Genomic DNA, 13,403 nt, shown 5'->3' on the forward strand with positions numbered 1-13,403 from the left:
TATTAAGTCACTTAATAGGTATTATCAATATCATTCTTTTAATAAGAAATATATGATTATTAAATATTAATCGAGATCTTTAAAATAAAACTAATATTTAGTAATTTCATAATTAATTTTAGTCATTTTTTTAATAGTTAAATGTATCAAAATTAGGTTGTACAAAGTTAATATTAAAATAAATAATAAATATCATACATCATTACTAAAAGTACAAAATTAAATTAAACAAAATAAACAGAAATTAATATCTAGTAGTAAAAATAATAAGTATTTAATAGTTTATTAGGTTATCTCCGTAGCCACCGGTTTCGTAGCCAACCTCCTGTTCCATGACTACATCCATGTTTGATAGTCTAGTATTTAATGTATTTTATATTTAGTGTTTATATTGAAAAATAATTTTGAGTCATTATCTGAATAATTTTAAGACATTAATTTTAAAAAATAAACAAGAAAAATATTTATTACATAATTTAAAATAACTTAAAAATAATTCAATATTACTCGTTCGAAAGATTTCAATGAGACATTTCCGAGGATGCTGGTTTTTGTTGAAAAGATAAACAGTAAAACTAATTACATACTAAATATGACTATCTAAATTATTTAATAGAAAATACATACGGAATTAAAAATTTTGGTAGGACAAAATTAGAATTTTAAAATATGATTTAATAATAATAATTTTACTCATAAATTAAACAACATTTAATTACACATTGATTATCTCGACTACACGTGATATTTTCTCTCCTCCATCTCCTTTTAATATATTGGTGATCTAACATACCCTTAGATTCTATCTTTTTTTTTGTTGACAAGTAAATTCCACAAAAAATTTAAAAAAAAAGATTAAATCCGCTTCTCATAGTGCAGGCTATTTACGGCACCTCTCAATAGAAGATTATTTTACATAAAATAGAGAATTAATTTCTTGCATTGTGAGCTTATAACCCTTTATTACCCCTATAGTACATAATTATTTTCTCGTAATACATTATTATTTTATATAGAGTGAAGAACATTTTCCTACAATGTATATTTTCTTATAGTATATAATTATTATACATAAAGTGCAAAAGCAGAGCTTATAATCTGGCCTTCCTCCGCAATGTGCCGTTATTTTCTCGTAGTATAAATATATAGAGTATTTTAGTCCACACTTATAAAAAAATTAATATAATTTTAAACAAATATATATTAGTACATCCAACCAAGCATATATAGGAACAGAGAACTGATTACGAGCACGTCCTAGAGCTTATATAGTGCTTGACAAAATTAAGTAATTCCGATTTAATCTATCGACAGTGAAAGGAAGAAGAGCTAAGATAATTTCAATTCCAGGAGTCATTATAGAAGCTCGCATACCATCAATCTAATATATAATATCATCACATCTACTCAATGCAAGTGAATCGAGGTGGCGAGCAGACAAAAGCGAAAATAATGTAAAGCAACAATATACTTTCACAGACACGAGAATTTTAAGGACTAATGAGAAACAGCTTCTCATTATCGCAGCATCTCAAAGAAAGGAAAAAAAAGAAAACATTAAAACAATGGAAAAAGAACTCGTTAAAACATTCTTCATAGACCAGATATCCAACATGGTCAACTAAGTGAATAGTTAAGAACAAAAGAATTGCCCACAGAGATAACCAATACAACGATACGTGTATATTGTTTAAAGACATAACCCGCACGCCTAACCTTAATTGCAACAGATGGGTATGCAGCAAAAGACCAACTTTGTGATGCACATTGATTTAAAAAACTGGCACATTTATCATTTCAATCAACAAGGAGGGACAAAAGACAAGGCCTAATCCATGAATTGTACAACCGCTAGTTTTTTATTCGTCAAAAAGTACAACTAAATTTTAAGCAAAAAGTAAAAGCATTTGACAGAGTACGCTATGGATCTATGTTTTCAGATATTTTTTTAAAAAAGAAAACCTGCTCTGATAGAAAAGATTAATACAAACGGAAATTCAACCAAGGTATGATGGGTCCGCAGCTTAAATTTGATCCAGCAGCGCACTTACTCTCTATGATACAGGGAGCTTACCTAGTGAAAAATAAAAAGGGAAAGGGGGAAAAAAAAAAAGAACAAGAACAGAAGAATCCACATCTTCTATTATCATTCTATATAGAGCATAATCTTGAACTCAATATATGACAAATCTTATATCAGAATAAAAGTTCTATAGGTTCTCTGGAAAGATATTGGATAGCATTCACACCTAACTCCTGATGTAAATCTTTATCTGCATACCTCTCCTGTGTTGGAGAATGAAAATTATCCAACCTGCTCTGTGAATGTCCCAACAGCAATGCACCTCTTAACCTGCACATGTTTCGATACCATAGGAACAATCATACTAATGAAGCTGCATTAGTAGCATGTTTTGAGGTGTCTTACGTGAAGCCAGATTTTCTCATTAAATAAAGCAAAAAATAAAGGAAGCTTCAAGTAAAAAAACTTATCATATATAAGAATAATGCTTATCTTGGAGACCTATCAAGAGCAGGCACACATCATGTTTCACCCTGAAGAATAGGATTTCTCACATTACCAATAATTGCTGCTGATCATTTACAATGGCCTCTCATTAGGACATCCTGTTACCCAGAAATTAAAAAAAAAAGGGGGAAAAAAGGAAAGAAAAAGGAATGGATAAATTGGAATCACTACTAAGGGAAGTGCAAAGACATTGACAAAAATTAACCCAGGGAAAACAGAAACCTTCAACTTTTACAGAAACATCAGACATTGCCGAAAAGTGATGCACATCATCAAGAGAAATGCTTCATCCGCGGAGATATTATATCGCTAATTCTACAGCAGAAATCCCTGCATTTGTTTAAAATATTAAATCCTAGTCCTGGATATACCATGCTCCTCAAGTCTTCAAGCATAGTTGGATAACAAAAATGAAAAATTGTGGAACATAATTTGTCAAAGTTCCTGCAACAAATTAACTTGATCAAGATGTTTACCAACTTAACATGAATAATTTCACCAACCAGAGCAAGCTAGTTGCAATGTGACATGCTCCATAACAAATTCATTACAGTCCAAAGATAGACTCACTACTTGAGACTAGAAAAACATGTACCCAATTATACTTCATTGACCTTCATCAGATCCCAGATGTGCTCCAGGTCTTGGCCGGCCTGCAAGGACAAAGACATGGAAGACTGAACTTCAGACTACATCAATTCAGCTTACCAACAAAAAGAGTTCGTTGATATATAAAAGCTTGTTCCTAAGAGTGAATCCTCCATCCTTGTAAAACAGATTTTGATAAACTAAGGCGAAACCTATCCGTAGCTACCCAAACTCCTCCAGGACCTTCATTTCCTGCAAATAGAACTCCTAGATCAGAAGGAAAGATAATTAGAGGATATTGATACTTTCATCTGCCTCAATCGTACAATTAGGCTCTTCAGTTGGAACATCCACTGTGTGACACTGGAGAAATGTTAAATTCACTTCAACATCCAGGGACATCATCTGCATACCCTTTGCTGCCAGAATGCGAACTATCCAGTCCGCCACTTGTGCCTGATGCATCTTGTCCATTTAGATCAGCCAAACTAGAATCCCCAATATTTATAACTGACTCCCCCATCAACACAGCTGAGTCACGCCTAACAGAACAGTGATCCTTCTTCAGTTTTTCAAATTCATAGCTTTGCTCTTCAGTGATGAGATCAATATCTTTTGAGCGTGATATTTGTTGATTAGTGTAATCATGGCAATTATTCTCATCAATATCTCTGGGCTCCAACTTCGATATACCCTCAACTCCTGAATTTTCAGGGCTACGTGAATTCGACTTTCTCATAAATCCCACAGAATTTCTGTATTCTTTTGACCCATCAGATGCATTGAGAGTAGACTCTTTTCCCTTGTTGACTGTATCCATTTCTGCTGATGATATGTCACCTCCAAGGTACATTGAATCTTGATTAATACAATTTGGATTCTTTGCATTTGCATCAGCCTTTTCTGCTACTTCAGTTTCTCCAACGTATGTCAAAGATTGACTAACATCATCCTCCTTCTTACGAGAACCTGCATTAATGACCACCGAATCATTTTCTAAATGCACATTATCCTGATTAAAACCTTTTTCTTCTTTGGTAGCTTTCAAACCCTCATCAACTAATTCAGTTCTCAAACAATTATGCTCCAGCTTTGGAGAATCCTCAGACCCCTCCTGTCTTTTATCTGAAGAACCGATGTCCTTGAGGACATTATCCGACTTTGATGGTTTAGTATATTCCTCTTTAAATTTCTCTGAATTCTGCTTATCTACAGTAACCTTAGAAGATCTTTCCCTTGAATGCCGAGAGCTCCTATGAGATCTCGAACTTGAGTGATGTGAAGTCCTCTTACCATCCCTTGAATGGCCTGAATCACCAACTGCAGAATCTCTTTTCCTATCAGCAGAATTATCTTTGTCATATTTCTTATATTCTGATCTCGACTTATCATGCCTGCTAGAATCACGATTCTGATTCTGGTTATCGTCATTGCAATGTCCTGAATCAATTGTTAAAGAATTTCTTTTCCTAGAAGCAGAATTATCCTTGTCGTGTTTGTTATAATCTGATCTCGACTTATCATGCCTGCTTGAATCTCGACTCTGATTGTGGTTGTCATCATTGTCATCCACCAAACTTTTTATGTGAGATTTTGAAGTAGAAGAAAGCAAAGACCTTTTATTCTCACTCAAGTCTAAGTCTTCCCCTGTGGGGTTCTGATCATTTGTCATAACATCAGTTTTTTCATAATCATGATCATCCAGCTTAGGCTTCTTATACCTGTTTGTCTTCTCGATGCTTGGCATCTCATCTTCTAGTAACAGAGAGCTCTTTTTATGTGAGCCTACGGAAGAGTCTACTTTTACATCTTCCTTTGCTTCATTCGAGTGCTGCTTTGCATCCTTACTATCTCTGTGTTTTCTGTCAGACCTTTTAACTTCCTTCTGCTTTTCAGAACTTTTGGTACTTTCTTTGTCATTATAATAAGGTTTTCTCTCTGGAGATCTTGATCTGGAGTGTCTACGGGAATGAGATGTCCGACGATCACGTGATGGAGATCCTCTGGTCTCTCTTTCGTACCTTGGAGACCTTGAACTGGCTCCAGATAACCTCTTTGTTCTGGGACTTAAACTTTCTCTATGATGCTTGGGTGATCTGGAATCAGTTCTTGATGATTTTCCCTGCCGAGGGCTTGCACTCCTACTTCTCTTTCTCCTTGAATTAGAGGAATAATGATCTCGGGATCTTTCACTCTCTCTCCTTCCAACCCTTCTATAGCTGTCCCGATCATCTCTGTATGACCTCTCAGTACCATAATTGGACCGGTTAGATCTTATTGGCGATCGTGACCTGCGATCTCGAGAGTATCTAATTGGTGGGGAGAAAGAGCGTGACCGCCTACTTCGACGATACTTGATAGGTGATCGAGACCGAGATTTGGATCGTCGGATGGGTGGTGACGGTGACCTGTCAAAATCTAAAGCATTTTAGGATATCTTTTGTCAAGGATATAACTGTACAGTATAGTGTATGTGTCATGCATGCACGTGTGCATAGCACACATGTGTGCATTGTATTGTTTGTTTGAAATAAACACCAAGTAGTTTGACTTCAGAATTTCTATCTAAAAGAAGAATTAGTTAGATGACGTCGACATCAATAACACATTACACTGAACCTAAAAAAATGGAAAATCAAAATGTCTTTCTCCTGAAAATAAAACAAAAAGGTCAGTTAACATAAAATATCTAAATTGAGTTCGAAATTCAAAATAGAGGCCTGATTCATGTGCATTATACTCAAAAAATTGCTAGTAAAATTTTCGCAACAATGCTGTGGTGTGATCAAATGCATACTACGGGCACTTTTCACAACATTGTTTTAAACAAAGATTAGGCATGCAACTAGGAACATCTCATGTTACCTCGACTTTCTACTAGCTTCATTATCATCATCACCACCAAAACCTTCCGCTTTCAACTTTTTGCTTATCTCAGCAGCTCTAGCTGATGCCATCTCTGCAGCCGATTTCATAGTTGCTGCTCGAGCAGCAGCTTGCTGAGTGGCTATTGTCTGTTGCATCACCAAGGCCTGCTGAAATTGCATTTGTTGCAAAGCAACGGCTTGCTGCATCATCAATGGCAATGAGGGGTTCATCAAAGAAGATTTAGAAGGTAGGGATTTCGCCATCTCAACATTCAATGGACGACCCCCAACATCCATGTTATTCAGTGCCAAAGCTGCAGTTGCCTCTTCTGGTTTAGAGTACTCTATATAGGCAAAGTGCTTTGAGTCTGTAATGGTACAATCAACAACAGTACCGCAATAACCAAAGAGCTGTTTAAGTTGATCCACTGTAAGAAGTGGACTAAGGTTGCTAACTTGTAATGTTTTCTTCAGGGTATCAGCCTTTGCAGCCTTATCAGGTGAACCTGTTCAAGAAGATAAAAAATTAGTTTAGAGGTATTTGAAGCTCCCAAAGTAATCTAATTATTTGACCAAATAACTAACAGATGAAAATATGAAATAATACATATATCTATCCATATGCAACCAAATTTTAAGATTTCCGGTATTTGGACCTACTGCACTGATATCGGTATTTGGACATACAGATATCATACCATATCTCAATATTGCATTCATAGTTTACAGCCAAGCAGGCCTTATATGTTATAGCTGATAGATTGGTCTAATGATCTTATCAACAAGACAACCATCATCACCAGCAAGTTATTCTAAGCAGGGGCTGCAAAAAGGATGTCCGAAGGAAAAAGTTTCCATCTATTTCTACCATAAGTCAGATGAAAGGGCTTAACCTCTTAGTCCTACACTGCATATGGAGTACAATGTCTTATCTGAATGTCAGTTAGACTTTAAATTAAACCAGGGTCAAGACAATTAAAGCATAATTGTATAGATATAAAGCAAGTATAGAAAGATGGACACTGCCAAGATAGGAAGATTGCTTAATCTTTTTCATAATTTAATGTAAATAGATTTGTTGTATAAAATTCCGTACATAAATAAAACACTGGATCTAGAAAAAAGAAAAGGACCTCTGCTATGCAATTGTAATTATATCAAATAGAGGAGAGGAGAAAAGGATGAAAATAACAAGGCTTTAGCTTTTTAGCAAGAGAACAAATTAGATGGATAGAGAAGGATAAGCAGCTCAAATCTGAACAATGAAGTTGACTAATTTGACTCTTAATATAACACTAAACAAGGGATCAAATCAATAGAGAGTTTAACTGTTTTCTAAATTGTTGGCTATGCCAAACAAGGACCCCTAAATGAGATATTCTCTCTAGTTATTCAAGCTCTAGTTGAAGAATTATTAACGTCCCACTTATCAAAAAACTCACTACACTCCTAAAGATGGCTGCTATGGTGATCATATGGAGTCATGGACTATTGTTCCAATGATAAGCAGTAAGATTCGAGGAAAAACCTGTAAAATATTCCAGAAACTTCAGAAACAAAAGAAAAAAAACTACAACTAAAAATTTTACCAACTTTTTTTCGACCTTTTCTACACCCTAACAGGAAAAAAAGAAATAATAGATGAATGAAAGCAACCAATTTCTGCTAGGTTCATACAAGAACAATTTGTCAAAATCAATAAGTTTGACCACTTGAGATTCAGTAGCAAGCATTTCACACCATATTCAGAGATAGAAATTATAAGCAGAAAAATAGAGAAGCTAACAGCCTAACACTAAGTAAAAGTTGTTACCATGTCCTCCTGCTATCACATCTAATTAAGGAAGGTGATCAATACATCCACTAAGATATTCAAAGCGTAAAATATTTCCAGCAAACTCGTCCCTAATTTCAACATCTACATGGAGCAAAAGTGAATGGAAATTGGTATGTTATTGGACTTCTGCATCTAACATGAACATCAGTGTCACGTTAGAGTTGCCAATGAGGGCATTGCAAATCTTGAAGCAACATTTCACAGTAAATATGAGTTCAATATGGTATCAACATAATAACTAAATGGAAAATGAGATAGAAGACAAACCAGAATCTCCCGAAGATTGGGCTTGTGCCTGCATCTGAGCAGCATGTGCCTGAAGAGCCTGAGCAGCGACAATTGCCTGTGCGGCAGCCATAGCAGCTGCAGAAGGAGCCATCGGCGCCTGACTCAAAGTACCCATAGTGGTAGTTGCAGCGGCCAATGCCGACATCAGCAGATTATGAGGTGGGTGGTTCCACTTGCAATCGCTCTTTGTGCACTTCCCATTCAAGTACTCCCGACATATCTCACCCAATGATGCTCCAACACCCTGCAACACCACACCGCCTGATGCACCTGCAGCAAGTCCAGGAATCATCCCGAGTAGGCCAGGGAACGCGCCAGACACTGAACCTGCATAATTCGGCATGTTCGGCATTGTCTGGTTCACCATGTTCGGGTACGAGGTGCCTGTCCCCGGATAGCTTGTGGATCCAATGACAGTGCCCTGGCTAAAGAACACTGGAAACGGGCTCCCCATGATAGGCTTACCATTACACTCCACATGGACCATATAATTCCCACGCTTGGGCACGGCGTAGGTCACAGTGTACGTCCCATCACCCTGATCTTTTACCATCCCCTCCTGGTCCGACCCGCCTACCCCAACGCCAGGGGAAACTCTAACCTTGAGCTGCGCACCACCATTAGGGATCTTGCGGCCGTCGGAATCCTTCGTGACGACAACGAATGTAGCGGGGGCGCACGCCGTGCCGCCGGCGATCCCGGTCCCAGCGGCCGAGCACTTAGAAGGGTCGACGGGACCGATGGGTTTGTTCGTAAGGTCTTCGTGCTCGTCGCCATCGCTGTCGGAGTCCGATTTGTCCTCCCTCGGCTTCTCGACTCCCTTAAAGGTGGCCTCGAAGGCGGCTTTCGCGGCAGCTGCCTTCTCGGCCTCGCTCTTGATCTTGGCCTCCTCCGCCTGCTTCACCCAGATGGGTTTAGGCACGATGGCGCCGCGATCCGCCATGGATGCGAAACCCTAGGGGAGGAAACGAGCGTAAGGAGGGTTCCTTCTAATTCCGAGGAGGGAATCCCTAGGTTGAGAGAAGGACTATCGAAGCCGAGGAAATCTAGGGTTTCGAGAAGGGCAATAGAAGAAGATAGACGACTGACCTGGATGAGGGCTTGAGGTGGAGGAGTGCGATCTCGGAGATGGGGGCGTAATGGATTTTGGTGCGGGGAGGGGTACTCAAGGGAAAAAGAAGAAGAGATATTAACAGAAGGTTCTCAGATCGTATGCAGAATTAGTTGTAGGAACTTCATAGAGGTCGGACTTCGGACTACACTCTCAGCCAGTAGGAGGGGGACATATAAACATATGTAAAGGAAATTCCACTGATTCGCTTCATTTGATTCGTGTTATAAAGGAAGAGGAAGGTGCTGTGAGTTACGGCCGGTTGCAAGTTTGCAATTTCAGTCCTTTTAGCTGAAAAATACCGAATCACTTGTAAAAGGGTTTCTTTCGCGAGTAAAGTTTTCTTTTTTTAATTATATAGATGCATTAAACCTTTTTTTATTTTTTTTGCATGAGTGCTCTTTAAATCTAACTTTCCGAACTTTGCAAATTAATTGCATTTAGCTTTCTTTTCTTTTAATTTAGTATATAAAACTGAGTGCATATATTAGAGTTAATTACTATAAATCAAAAAGTTAAATATAATTAAATTGTAAAAGCCCCATTGAGATATTATAAATTTTAATTGTATACATATAGAAGTATTCTTATTTCTTATTTTTGTATATTCCTTCTAATTATTTATATATATCGCAAAATGTATTAAGAAAAAGCAATGTAAACTTTCAAAGTTAAACACATAAATTATGTGCGTGTAAAATAAAAGGAAATTATGTTTTTATGTGAACCCAGTTTCAAAGGGTAGGTCAAGTGTGGTGATACGAACCGGTTTGATATTTGAATCAGTTTCTAAACATATATGCGCAAATTATTTTTAAATATGATTGTGAATGATCTAAATGTTGGATCCTCCTAAAAAATAGATATGTTGAAGTTCTGAAATATAGTTTTCCAACTAATCTAATATCTCGAGTTTTGGATGATTAGATTTAGAGATATCGTCAAATTAGTGGACAAAGGTAAGAAAGAGACCTAGGATAACTACATATGCTTGGATCTATTTGTATGCTTCTTGCCCTTAGTGCTGGATTAGTGCAAAAATTAATGTGCTCTTGGATGGAGATTAGGGAATAAAATTAAAGAGGAGATAAGGAGGAAATAAGGGGTTAGAAGTTAGTTGAGAACCTTACCTTGCCAATAGAAGAAGGTGGCTCGATTAGAAGTAAGAAGAGTTACGACCGGCAACCAAGAGAAGAAGAGAGGAGATAGAGGGCGACAAGCCTTAGCTAATTAATCCTTCATTAATGTCTGTGTAAGATACAAGCTATAAGATCCTATTTATAGAGAATCAAATAAACCTTCATTAATGTTTACTAAGATACCAACAATAAGACCATATTTATAGAGAGCAAAATAAAAGAGTTCTAAATACACTAATTAACATAACTAAACTAGTTTTTCTTATTATTCTCGAAATATTTCTTCATTCTACTGCTAGTAGAGTTCGAAAGTTGTAGATCATGATGTCGACGATCTTATCCAAGTAGTTTCATTATATTCAAACTTTTGATGAATATCTTATGATTATTTTTTCAAAATTGCGTAGAACTTGACTAAAATAAACTTAACTAATTAAATAAATCCTAACATACTAAGACTCTGACTAAATTATATAAGCAGAATAATTAAGATAATAACTAGACTTCATCTAGTCGAATGTCTAAATGTGATCCGACCTAACTCGGTTCACATCATATGGTACTGTGGTTATAAAAATGTGATATGTATAGTTCGAGGAGAATACCAATGAATTATTTTTCATCATCGGAGAATTACAAAATTATATAGATTGACTTCGTAAGTTTTAATCTACAGTTTCTATAATTAGCCCTTTATTAAATTTACATTCTATCTAGGTCAAATCTTTATGAGAGGCTAATGGTGGTGTTAATGGCGAGTGGAGGTGGACAACAGTAAGGTTTGTCAGATGCGTGGTGGGGATGATGGTGTGGGATTATGGTAGCTAGTAGATTTGAGAGAGAAAAAGGGGAAGAGAGTTGGTCAGCCATAAGGGACTAAGAGGATCAATGAATGAATAAGGTGGAGGGGCTAGTCGATGGCCAAGGTGGTAGCGACTAGGGTTTGAGGGAATTCAACTAGAGTTGACAAGAGCAAGAGGGAGAGAGATAGGAAATGAACTCAATTCAATATTCGGTGACTCAATTAGGTCGCATTTCACATTATTTATAGAAGGTTAAACTGAATCGACCTAATGAGTCCAATGTCTTGTGATGTGATCCGACCTGATTTGAATCACATTAATCTAACTCACTAATAAATGACTAAATTAATTAATAAAAAATAATTAGAATGACTAAATTGAAATAGAAATTGCCTAGATTATGATCTCAATGAAATCAATAGCCCATGATGTGGTCCAACTTGAATCGCTTCACATCAATTTACTCTCCTTAATTAGGCTTAAATTTACCTCATCCTTATATAATTATATATATGTCACTTTAACTTTCTAGGTCGAAGTGACAAAGATTATTTTTAATTAATTTATCTTTCTACCTTCTTTTTTTTTCCCACCTTACTCCATTTGATTGCATGCTAGAGAATTGATGAGTAGGATATTCATGGTGTGATATCTAAAAAGTCAGAAAAAGGCATATTTGTTTTCCCCTTCAATGTTTGTTTGGTTGCAGTTGTAGAGATCCTGGAAGCTAAAAAGTAAAAAACCTACTCATTTATAAATAAATAAATAAATAAATAAATAAATAAATAAATAAATAAATAAAAAATAGTATGTTCTACTTGAAAGATATATTTTATATACACAGCTTCAATCTTTGTATATTATTCATATCTTCTTTTGAATAATCCTGATACTTCTTAATTATTATGTAGCTTAGATTCGCCACTACTCTTTGGTCATAAAAAATGATGCCATTCCCATTGAAATCAAGCTGCATAGAGGATTAAGACAATTTACCAAATAGTATACTATTTACCTCCATATGATTATATTCAAGCTAAAACTGTTATTTTTTATTATATTTAACTAATCTATAAATAAAATTTAAAGATACTTATTAGAGATAAAATTATAAATAATCAGATAAATTTTATAATACATCTAAACTAACAACGACTATAAATATATATATTTAATATATTTGTTATCTAAAATTTGATTGGTATTAAGTTGATCCAATTATCTATAATTTTGTCTAAGTATCTTCGACACGGATTGTGAACTATAAAATATGATAAGAAATAATTTTAGCTTAAATATAACTAATAAAGGGATAAATTGAAATAAATAAGACCACAAAGAGTGAAGTAGGGGTAAATTATAATTTTCTAATGTATATATATATATATACCTATTTTTAAGTATATTAATCTGCCAAGCGAAATATTTGATACTAATTGTTTAAGTGCAAATTAAACTTATTCCTTGTGTGACCCACAAGGCCACAATGCCACATTTTACTTTATGAGGACAATTTTAGGATTCACATTTATAACTTTATCAAAGGTAAATACCTAGTGGCTATCAATTTATTATACCCTACTGATTTGAGTGCTTAGTGTCACGGGTTATTCATAACTTCCTCTGTAATGTCGTCTAGAATTCCATAAAAACCTAATATATAAAAAATATAATTAGTAAGGATAAATATTTTAAGGGTGATATGATGTAGATATACTATTCTATGTCTATTAATTCATCTGTCATGATTAGAGATAAAATACTCTCACATTATAAAGCATGATTAAGTATTGTATTGTATTATATGTTTGATGTTCTGTTTAAAATGACTAGACTGACTATTATAAACTGAATGTACAACTTCTTTGTGGATTAGACTACATTGATATAACTCTTGAAGGATAATGAATTAATTTGTCTACGAATTTTCTGTTAAAATAAATAAATAAAGCTTGGTTCAGGCATAATAATCGATATCTGAATTAGATATTTGTAATTATTATTTGATACGTATAGGTGATTGTGATTATGATCATGCATAACCAATGCATTGACGCCTATAAAATAGGAGTCATATGTTACATCGACCAATTTACCGAGAAATGGCGAAATGAAATATAATTTTTAAACTTCTAATGCCAGCGCATCAACAAGGTATGGGGGACGTTTCTGATTAAAAAATAAAGTATACGACTCAATAAATTGTGGACGAGTTCGCATGCGGCCGGGGCTCTCCCAAA

General features: G+C 35.3%; 1 protein-coding gene across 8 annotated transcripts; it reads right to left on the minus strand.

The window, feature by feature from the left end:
* Positions 1-2,121: 2,121 nt before the first annotated feature.
* LOC140764792 (uncharacterized) lies at positions 2,122-9,356 on the minus strand. Of its 8 annotated transcripts, none has more exons than XM_073103605.1 (7): positions 9,200-9,356; positions 8,090-9,065; positions 5,984-6,491; positions 3,445-5,526; positions 3,126-3,183; positions 2,753-2,860; positions 2,122-2,628 (listed from the first exon to the last, which is right to left on the minus strand). In XM_073103605.1, the coding sequence occupies exons 2-4, from the start codon at positions 9,051-9,053 to the stop codon at positions 3,504-3,506; spliced, it is 3,495 nt and encodes a 1,164-aa protein (XP_072959706.1). In that variant the 5' UTR covers positions 9,054-9,065; positions 9,200-9,356; the 3' UTR covers positions 2,122-2,628; positions 2,753-2,860; positions 3,126-3,183; positions 3,445-3,503. The 8 variants fall into 8 exon arrangements, with proteins under 8 accessions (XP_072959706.1, XP_072959714.1, XP_072959697.1 ...); XM_073103613.1 differs by having other exon boundaries at positions 2,753-2,974; XM_073103596.1 differs by having other exon boundaries at positions 2,753-3,183.
* Between the last annotated feature and the right edge of the window lie 4,047 nt (positions 9,357-13,403).

The sequence above is a fragment of the Typha angustifolia genome, chromosome 1, assembly GCF_048772165.1.
Source record: "Typha angustifolia cultivar Huaian chromosome 1, ASM4877216v1, whole genome shotgun sequence".
Lineage (NCBI taxonomy): Eukaryota > Viridiplantae > Streptophyta > Magnoliopsida > Poales > Typhaceae > Typha > Typha angustifolia.